At 39.2% G+C, this 11,146-nt stretch overlaps 1 protein-coding gene across 1 annotated transcript; it reads left to right on the top strand.

Moving 5' to 3' along the window:
* The first annotated feature begins 1,586 nt into the window (after positions 1–1,586).
* LOC141010531 (chloride intracellular channel protein 4-like) lies at positions 1,587–5,849 on the top strand. Its single transcript, XM_073483525.1, has 4 exons — positions 1,587–1,783; positions 2,138–2,244; positions 3,311–3,492; positions 3,963–5,849. Exons 1-4 carry the CDS (start codon positions 1,587–1,589, stop codon positions 4,125–4,127), a joined length of 651 nt encoding a protein of 216 aa, XP_073339626.1. The 3' UTR covers positions 4,128–5,849.
* Positions 5,850–11,146: the final 5,297 nt, after the last annotated feature.

Here is an 11,146-nt window from a genome sequence, read left to right as displayed (position 1 = left end):
GGACACACAGCACTTGGTTGTCTTTGTCATTTGCTAAGCCATAGTTATACACAGTTCTTTTTATCCCAAACACATTTTCTATTAACCTCAGGACAACAGTACACCATAAGTCTTGAGCCCTGCTATCCAGGCTTTTCAAATTTAAAGAAAAAGTGTCAAATAAGGAGGAAAGGAAATATTAAAAAGCCTTTTATTATAGTGGATAAGCATTTAAAGGGAAATCATTAAAAAAAGAGGACGTTTCCACCACTATGTCTTCATCAGGGCTCCAACATCAGAGGTGTGGCCACACCTAAGTATACATTTGCAACAGCCAATAGGAGGCAGTCACATGACGCAGATGCTAATTTAGGTGAGACAAATGGAAAATGTTTTAAGAGTGAACTAAAATGAGATGAGATAACAGTGGAAATAAAATGGTTACATGCACACCACGCAAAAATTTAAATACTCTGGCCTTTTTATATAGCGAAAAAGAGGAAAGCATTGCCCATTTGACTAGTCAAGTTTGGCTATATTTGCATGTATTTTCCCTGGCAGAGGAGGTGTAACATAAAACAGAGCTGGCTAATATCCTGTAAAAGCCAATGGAGGATGTCCGCCTACTTAGCAGTGCCTGTTTACCCCTCTCTTCTCAAACAACCCTTTGTTCAGCTGGTGTCACTATTTACTGCTTAATTTTGTATTTCTTTGTAGAGGAACATGTGATTCTTGGTTCATGCTATATAGTGTCTGTAATCTTGAGTAAACATAAAACAACTATGTATTGCAAAAGAAGGTGTGTGTTTGCCATGTTTATGGCTGTTTTTATTGTAGTATTTAAATATGCCTGTAGAAGGACTTGATTGTCACATGTCGCTGCCATAAGTCCTTGAGTTTACGTCTTCTCTTGGGTCAAGGTTGTCATGTTTATAATTCTGTGATGAAAGCCTGGGATTCTCCAAGACAGTTTGTTGGCCATTCCTCAGTGATATCATTGGGTGAGGGTGCAACTTCCTCTTTGTATGCTGAAGAATTGAAGTCATTTCCTGTTTTTTGTGCCCTTAGATGGCCTATCCTAAAACTGGAGCTGCTGTTGGGCTCATACCAAAATCCCGGACCATTAAAGAGTCTCTGTGGGTGGATGCAGTTGTTTGTAACATTAGATTAAAGTGGATTCGCACCATCTGCTGGCTCACATCTGTCTATTAGGTTCCAACATTCGTGGAGACACTGCTGTGTGTTTTGCTGTTTCTAAACTGAAGGGATTAAAGCGTCTGTGGATTTCATGAGTCAGTTGTGTCCACACTGCTCATTCAACACATGCTCATTTTTGTTTGTGTGTCAGTGTCATCTCCCTGCCAGAGACATCTGGTACAAAATGTGCTGGTTTGAAGGCCGCAGTGAGAAAGGGACACAAACAACGTTCATGGAGACAAACATAGCGAGGAGCTGTAGTTATGGAAGGACGAGACTGAGATGGCTGTAAAAAAAAAAAAAAAAAAGTGCAGCGGGCTCTCAATTGCTTGAACTTAATAAAGTGAATATACACCCACTATTTTTATTCATGTGATTAACCAGGAAACAAAGGCCAATTATGAATCAGCATGTTTATAGGTTGTATGGCTTGTTTGTTTGTTTGTTTCAATCCACTAAAGTTGCTCCACTTGTCTTCCAGGAAGCCTGCAGACCTCCAGAACCTGGCCCCAGGCACACACCCGCCCTTCATCACCTTTAACGGCGAGGTCAAAACCGACGTCAACAAGATTGAGGAGTTCCTTGAGGATATCCTCTGCCCACCAAAGTGAGTATTTTGCACTGCGGTGGCTTGAGCACACTTAGATTTTAAATGCTCTGAATTAAATAGAGATAATCACAATAATCTTTCAGTTAATTTCTCAGTTCTTTCTGACTTTCCCAGCCAGTCTGTGGCCTCGACCCATTGACCATTTGTTCCTGCTGGAAACGTTAAAAAAAAAAAAAAATCATGGTGGTGTATGTAGGACTCAAAGTAAACTACAGTTACCATGTTCAAGCGCAACATTAGCAATATTTGTTAATAGGTTTTTTTATTGGGGTTCATAAATTATCCTTTTAACCTCTTCATACATTCATGTGTGTGTTTACTTGTTATTGTTTTATGTTTGCCTGTGTGCAGGTACATCAAGCTCGGTGCCAGACACCCAGAGTCCAACACAGCTGGTATGGACATCTTCGCCAAGTTTTCCGCATTCATTAAGAACTCAAAACCAGATGCAAATGAGGGTAAGTTACCTGTGTCCGTTTTGACAAACACAAACATGCACTAGGGTGGGCACACTGGTTTAGCATAGGAATCCAGAAACCTTCCAATTGTGTATAGAAAGTTCTCTGATCGCTAGGCGACATTAGTAGCCCCTGCCCTTATTGGTGGATTCCTGGTTCAGTCAGGAACACAGCGCTTTTGTTCTGCAGCCTCCTCCTGCCCTGTCGTCCCCTGTCTCACCTGATGGAGGTCTCTGGAAACCACAGAGCAGCTCTCTGTAGAATTAACCAGTGCTCACAATCTCATCCTTCCTGTTCCTGATACATGCACCCTGGTCCCTGCTGTAAGAGAGGTCATATCACAAACTTTAACAGATAATATTATTGGAAAAATATGAAAAATGTGGAGTATATTGTCTCGTTGACCCTGTTGAATCTTGTGTGAAACAATTTGTGGAATTGTTTCCCTAGATAGATGTTTCTGGTATTCAGAAAATACTCAAATTTTGTGTCATGTTTTAGTTGGCTGTTCTCCACCGTGGGAAAATATTGAACCATGGTGAGCTAGATGTGAAAGCCAAAGCTGTGTCAACAGATTTTGAGGCTAAATCTCATGGTTCAATGATAAGTGCTCAAGTCAAGTCTGCTGTGGGAAAACTGAATCGAGCATTCATGTCATATTTTCTAACAATGGAATTAATTATTAATGAATAATCTGTAGATGGATGGATATGGGGTGAGGACAAAGAATAACACCTGTGCAACCAACTGCAGTACATTGAAATGTGTGGTGGATAATGAGCTCCTCAAAAGCATCTCATTGTATCACACTGCTATTCTAATGGTTTGCGTTAGATTGTAGTTTCCTGTAGTTATAATGTACAAGTGCTTGTCTCTTGATGAAATGCTGCCCCCATGTGGTTGATAAGCATATCAGTGTAGCAGCTGTAGTAGGTGGCATCAGGAAAAGCTGTGACAATTTAACACTATCTAGTGGCCTATTTGCTCATACTGAAGAAATAATAGAACATAAATGAAAGCAGTTTTTACTGTTTAATATTATAATATATCTTATATCTCTTTGCAGCTCTGGAGCGTGGGCTTCTGAAGACACTGCAGAAGCTGGATGAGTATCTTCGCTCACCTCTGCCCGATGAGATCGACCACAACAGCATCGAGGACATCAAGGTCTCCAACCGCAACTTCCTGGATGGTGATGAAATGACCCTGGCTGACTGTAACCTGCTGCCCAAGCTGCATATAGTCAAGGTGAGCATTTGTAAACATCATTGAATCACTTTGAGTATCATGTAAAATGCAATAAAGAGGCTGGTGGGGGGTGGTATTCTTGGTGATGGTCAATTTTTTAGTTTGTAGTGATTTTTCCAACTTTATAGTGATTACATATTAGTCTTGTACAGCCTATTCCTTTTAGCCCTAAGTCTTAAGTTAAGTCTCTCGCAATGGCCACTAATTATGAGGTCAAGAAAATAACATCAATTTTAAGGCATTTCAGTGATTAAGTACTTAAAAATGATTTTGTTAGTTAATTGGGTATTTTCTTGACAGATGATTCTTCAGATTAGATTAGTTCTGAACTAATGCAAATAATTGACAATATAAAATGCATCACAGTGCTTCAGACTCAATACATCTATTCTTCCTGAGGGTGCTCTGAGTTTCTAAGTATGTCATAGCCCAGTTTGGTGAGAGTTCTAACTTCTGATACCTTCTTCCAGGTGGTGGCCAAGAAGTACCGAGGCTTTGACATCCCCAAAGAGATGACCGCCATCTGGAAGTACCTGAACAACGCCTACACACGCGAAGAGTTCACTAACACCTGCCCCAGTGACAAGGAGATCGAGATAGCCTACGGAGACGTAGCCAAGAGGCTGGTCAAATAAGCTTGTCTGTCCTCCATCCCTCACACTGTAACCCCACCCCCACCACCACCACCACCACCACCACCACCCCCCACCCTAGCACTGGGACTGATGTGCTCATTCACGAGAAAGAAAAACTCTGGACTTCTTTTCCTTCTCTCCTCATCTAGAGCCAATGCATGAACCCTCCCCCCCCCCCCGTTCTCCGGTTTTTATGAAGACCTCTTTAGTTGATGCAGCAAAGTTACCATTGTTCCACCTTTCATCATTAATTGCTTTTCGCTTTACATTTGCTGATGAATGTTGTGTGGTGGCGAGGCGTTGGAGAAGCAGCCAGACATGTGTATCAGTGCTTATCAATGTTGGGAGCCTCGTCAAACAACACTCCCTGATAAGTGACCTTCAAGCTGACCTTCTGTCTGTGTGCAGGGGGAAGGTCACAAGCTCTTGTTAATTTTCTGTTGTCTGTTTAGTGATGAAATAGTTCTTTGTAGGGTTGCTATAAATGAACACTGAGAAGCAGTTTTTTCCTGTCTTTTGGCTTATTAAGAGGTAAACAGTGTTGAAGTTTCAGCGGCTCAAGTATTTGCCAGGTTTAAGTAGAAGCTGAAGCTAATCCAAACCTGACTGGTCGACATATCAACTTAAAATGCTTTATTTTAATGTCAAGTTGTTTTAAAGTAAATCAAAATAATTGCAGGTAAAGCTACCTGGTATCCATGCTCTGATTGCCTCAAATAGGCAAACGTCTTGTAGCTCAGCTCAGTAGAATTGTAGGGGATTTCCTGTATCAGCTGCAGAATTAATAACTCAGGAAAAATCAAACCTGAGGTCTAAAGAAAGATTCAACCATATGTAGCTTACAGATGCTCAAAGATGTGTAGACCGGCCTTTTGTTTATCACCGCATTGCCATAAAGAGTGTTCATTTAGACACTGAGCAGCACAAACAAGCTTGCAGACTCTTTCTCTTCTCATGAAGCATGAAGGAAAGTCTTCACTTTGGTCGTGCTGACTGTAGCACTAGTTTGGATTACACGTGGCAGACCAAAAAGGGGCACATGATTCTGATCTCACTGTGGATAGGATGACTCCAGCTATGTAAACTAGTGAAGTCAAAGAAAAAGAAAGAAACCACACTCTCACCGTTTCCTTCTCCATAGCTTACTCGAACGAAGAACACTAATGTGCAGTCAGGCGATACTAAAGATATTTATGACATAATCATCCGAGGAGAGTAGCAGTAAAAGAATACCTGGTCGAATTTCACTTTCTCTTCAGTACGTAGATCGATCTCTAAAGTAGTGAATGTATGTTATGATACAGTAGCTCCAAAGTGCTTTAGTGCGGATAAAGCAAAACCTGTTTTTGTTTTCTCCTGTTCGCCATGTTTCTCAGACATTTTTGTTATGTAACAAATTTGATTTAAAAAAAAAAAGGAATTGTAAATATTTGTTTTGATTGCTCAGAATTTCAAGTGTAAATTGCATACATTTCATCTGAATTTGAGGAAAATGGGGCCGTTTATCGCCTGCTGGATTCTAATTCTAGATAAACCATCTCCTCTTTGCCTTACTTGTTTTCTCTCTGCAGATGTTTTGCAGGAAGGTTTTTCATAGGTCATATCATTACAACATGGGTGTGACGTTGTACAAAGAAAATAGAAAATATCCAAGCTATGTCATGGCTTTCTTTTTTTTTTTTTAACAATATTGATTGAATTGAAATAAAATTCTTATTGGCACTTGTGGTTTTCGTACAAACCTCTGTTCTGTCATTTACTGTAGTACACATAGTTGCCTTTTAGATTATTGGTCACAACTCGTATGAGCAAGTTCCTTCATCAAAGTCCAGTGTGTAGGATTTGGTGGCATCTAGAGGTGTGGTTGCAGATTTCAAAGAATGACATACCCCTCATCTCACGCCCTAAAATAGCTACTCCCCAGAGCCAGTGTTTGGTTTGTCTGTCCACGGCAACTGTAGAAATGTTGCGGTGATAATACAGAAAAATATAATTATGAATGCTATATTCCATTTCTACCAAGAGATCCCCCTAAATCCTACACGCTTTAAAAAAAATTGTGACCTGACATCCAAGATGTTAATGGACCGGTACACCTTTGACTAAAATAGTCGTGATTTTTGTCTCGTAATTGCCGTTTTGCAAGAACAGCCCATAGAAGCAGCTAAATGGAATTCAGCCATTGCTCCTGTCTTATCATCTACACCAGTAGGAAAATACTGGGACATCTCAAAATGTCCTCAGTGACAAAAGGCCTATTGCCCCTATCTTCTATCCATTCAACCAGGAATCAGTGTAACTGATGTTAAATCTTTACCCTGGAGTGACATGAAAGTTACATAAATTCTGATGTAACTTTTCAAACTGAAGTTTCATTGAAACAGATCAGGGTTGGACCAGTTAGTTCTTAATGCAAATTAAAGCCAGCAAATTCAGTTTGGTGTCACCTTTTCAACAAACCTTAAAATATGCCACATCTTTCATGAATTATTGGTGCTTGTCAACTTTTAAAGCCAGCAAAAGTCAGCTTTTCAACATCAGGCATTCACACAGGTAATTTCTTCTGAACATTTCGCCCTGGAGTGACCTAAAAGTTACATAAATTCTGAAGCCTGACTATTTAAACTTGTGTAGCAGTTTTAGAACCAATTATGAAAACATAAAATATATAAAATCAGAATTTTTTACTTCATATTTAGTTTCATTTGATGTGTTCACACTGTCTTCAAAATCTATTTAAGTTCTACTGGGGAAAATCCACATTTGGGACATTTTTACCTGCGGTGTATACACAGAGTATCTCACAGAGGGGCCCAGGGATCTTGAGGGCCTCCATGAGCTCACTAGCAAACAGAGAAAGAGGAAATGTCACTATTATTTCACTCTTTAAATGTAAAATCAATGGGAAAATAACTGCAAGGAGTGTTTTTGTGAAGCTTTTCTTTCCTGCACTATCATCCAAAATTAAAAATGTCTCATACTGGGTTTTTTGCTTTACACTCTTTTGGTTAGGGATGTTTGTTTACAGCTCTCCATCTCCAAGGAATGTCTCATGTGGGTGTCCACCCACTGTGGGCCCCACCTCCCCCAGAAGACACCCTCTGGCTGTCAGCTTGATGATGTTTTCCAGCCAATTCCCTACTGTTCTGAGGCACAAACAAGCCTATTCTGCAGGGCTGATCACAGACAAAGTTTCGCAAGAGGAGGAAAAAAAAGAAAAGGTGAGGGGGCGTACAGTTTTTGGATGCTCTCCAGATCATTAAAGTGTCGTGTTTCAGCCCCACACATTCTCTCCTCCCTCACTGGTGAGCGCTGAGACACGGTCTCAGTAATTCACTGGGAGGAAATCCACCCAGATGCAAACAGACAGACGAATGTGTGTGTATGTGTGTGTGTCAGTGTGAGGTAAGAGAAGACACAACAAGGCTGGCTATCATTCAGACCACACAGTCATTACAAGCAGGGTGAGTGTATTAGTGTAATTGGGTAATGAAGGTGCGGCAAAGGAGGGGCTGAGTATTGTTTCTCAAACATGTTGACTGTGTGTGTGTGTGTGCATGTGTGTGTGTGTGTGTAAAGAGCAGGCCATATTATACACCATGAGAGGGAGCCAACAACTCAGCTATGCTATGAACACACAAAGGATACAGTCAGAGTTGTCTCCTTAGATTTTTCTTTGTTATGAAGAGAAAAACGTGTAATGTCTTCACCCTTGATACACATTTCAGCCATCGTCCTTTTACTTTACTAGGCAAATCAATCAGTGGTGTGTTTTTCAGTGGAGCCTTGTTTCTGTTTGGCATCGACTCTTTCGCTGCAGTGCCAGTTCAGTTTGCAGGTTTTACACACAACACCCATTTATACAGCTGGCTAAATATTTACTCTGGTAAAGTAGCTCGCTCAAGGGTACACAGTGATATCCCAACTGGGTTTTGGACCTACAATGTGTGAAAAACCTTCTTTGCATATGGACTCTGTGCACCTGACATTTGATGTGGCTACATACAGGTTGCTTTGTATTTGGTTAATCCGTTGATTGACAGCACACAGCCCTATGTGTGGAAAATTCATGGTTGGAAGAATAATCCATGTTGTGAAATATCTTTTCAGTTGATTTTCCTCATAATATTCCATTCATGTGCATTATCTTACTTCTATTATGACAGGTTTGAAAGAAATAAAAGGATAAAAGTTATTTTCACTGCCAGTTTTCAAAGTTCACTGTGGCCAACAGGCAAGGCCTGCCATTATTAATTTAAGATATAAGCCACAAGTAGCCTTGAGTTGGAGCCAGGCTTTACAGTAGTTTTAGAAGAGAGACTGCTAAGTATTTTCAAGTAGGTGTGCAGATATGTAAATTGTATGTAGTTTTTAAATTATAGATATTTTCATTTTCAGGGAAAAAAAATACAAAAATGATGCCTTTGTAACAAAGCAGTTTCTACTTGGGACCTATGTCACCACAGATTCTGACCAGGTCAAACAAAGAGGGATTTTGAACATTTTTTGTGACCTCAATGGATAATTTTATTAAGTAATTTATAAGTATTAAAGATTTTACATTGGAAAAGTAAATTAAACTTTGTATAGCATTAACATATTTTGCCTGCTCCTCTCTCCTGGTAATCATCCTGTGTCTTCACTGTAGAAACAAATGTTAAAAAAATATTTTTAGTTCACTGAAGTTTAGAGGACAATTTCAGATAATTTTGTGATGATTCAAAACAAAAAAACTTTTCTAGTCATGTACACTTGATATTAATTCAGTTCTATTTAAATCTTTAAGTTTATGTAACGTTATCACAAATCCGTTCCTATAATTCTCGAGATGAATCAACACAATCTTTTAATTTCTTTCAACTGAAAATAATTGATCAGTCTTTCTTAAATATTTTTTTTAAAGTCAACTTTATCTCTGTAAATTACAGCTGTCACGGCTTTAAAAGGAGGTACTTGATATTCTGAGAGTAGACAAGTGAGGAGGTAAAGACTGACTGGAAGATTAACTTTAATTATAGGTGGCATAGTTTTCATTATTGTAAAAATAAACAACCATGACGTATCCTAAAACATATCAAAGATCCTATTTGTAAGAAAATGTTTTTGAGTCCCATTCCCTACTCATCAAATAATGACGTTCTGGGTTTCCTAGCTCTTCAAAAACTTGCGCTTTGGGATTGTAGGACAGGTCGGCTGCCATCCCAAAGCATCATTTTTTGACGAGTTAGGAGTGAGACTCAAAAATACATTTTTCATACAAATAGCACCTTTAGAGACACACAACAAGTTTCCATCTGATATGTTTTATTCAAACTATGAAATATTGTTTTAATTCTCAGACAGTGGGAAGTCTGAATATGCTGATCATATGTCTTTAGAAACCTATTTCAATGAGTTGATTGAAATCTGCACTGTACATTCATCCAACTCATCATGACAAAGACCTCAAGTTTGAAGAACTGTTTATGAGTTCTGACCTGGTCTGAAAATAAAAACTAGAGATGTTAAATTTAACCAGCTTGAAATAAACAGAACTTGTATATTTATGTAAAGTTCATGAAAATAGACTAGTTTATCTTGTGGCATCCAGGCTCCCAGTTTAGGAACCAAACGCCTCGAGTAATGATAATTATGTGGTCAAGTATTCATTTCTTATTTTTCCGTTACTGCATTCAGCCAGTTCAAATTAAAATGAGGAAGGAAACATATCTGCTGTCGAGCATTTGAAGTCGAGCTTCTTCCTCATGGCACACCTTGAAGCAAAATGAAATGTGTTTAGCTGTCGGAACAAAGCGTGAAAAAAGGTACACGTGTGTGACTTGTAAATGAACTAATAACATTAATAATGGCTGTGTTCCACTCAGGTGTGCAAGTGGAAGAGATTTGGTATTGTACGTGCTGGCTTGCTGGAAGGATACTGGCAAACCTAAATGGAACTACCAAACCACAATTAATGCTATTAGTTCCACCTGTGCTTTCCCTGAGACATATTGGCAAGTGAGAAGTGTCTGTAAACCATTTCAAAGGCATTGGTATGACTCAATTATAATTATATACTGTGATTGAATAGAAGCTTGTCAATATTTTAATTACATGTTTTGTAGCCACAGGTGGAATCAGAATTTAATTAACCACAGCTAATGAACCAATCAGAAGCAAGCAGCAGAAATGAAAACACAGCAGCTGCTAGCTAGCTTGGCACAGACCACACAGTGTGTTGTTGTTGTTGTTGTTGTTGGATAGCAGATAGCAAGAACCTGAGGCATTTCAGTCAGACTTACACTCCTGTAGACCTCACGGCCTCCATAATGCTTCCCATACAGTTTATCTGCTCCTTACATCTTCAGCAACATTGGCCTTTATTCAGAAAATATGTTGGCATCTGCTCGCACCCTTCTGAATGCTGGTCGTCTGCGACCAGTTAGCATGAGCGCCGAGGGTATGTTGATCCTGCAACAAGGTATGTTTTTCTTGCAAAACGTCTTCAAGTCGTGCAAGCTGTCATTGACCCATCAACTTGTATGTCTTTTTTGGCACCAACACTGGGCTTTTGTCTGGTGGCATGTAGTTACTCATGAATAGGCCCACATGTACTGTGATAACTCTGAAAAAACACATCAATATGCTAAGAGTGATGCAAAGTGGCACACTGGAGGAAAGTGTGAAACTAGAGAATATTCCTATATATAGTTGGTGAGTCTAAATGGCTTCCATATGCGATGAATCTCAATATTTTTGGCATTTTATTTGGTGTCAAGACTGGAATAAATGGTATACGTGTTGTAAGAGGTGTCTTTTATAAGGTTCAGTTGCTAACACTTCACAATAAAGGTGCAAATCATTTGGCCTTCTTAAGTAACTCAACTGATTCATGATTGACTCATGACTCATGATGAGCTATGAATTATTGCAGGTTGAATCATGAATTTCTGTTGCACCACTAACAAATGATCAAGTTACTTTGACTTTATGTGATTAGAAACACTTAATAGATGATCAGTTAAGGTAAAAGTTTTTTT

Source organism: Pagrus major, chromosome 16 (assembly GCF_040436345.1).
Source record: "Pagrus major chromosome 16, Pma_NU_1.0".
Taxonomy (NCBI): Eukaryota; Metazoa; Chordata; class Actinopteri; order Spariformes; family Sparidae; genus Pagrus; species Pagrus major.
The sequence above is the reverse complement of the archived record's forward strand: the minus strand, read 5'-3'. Positions and strand labels throughout refer to the sequence as shown.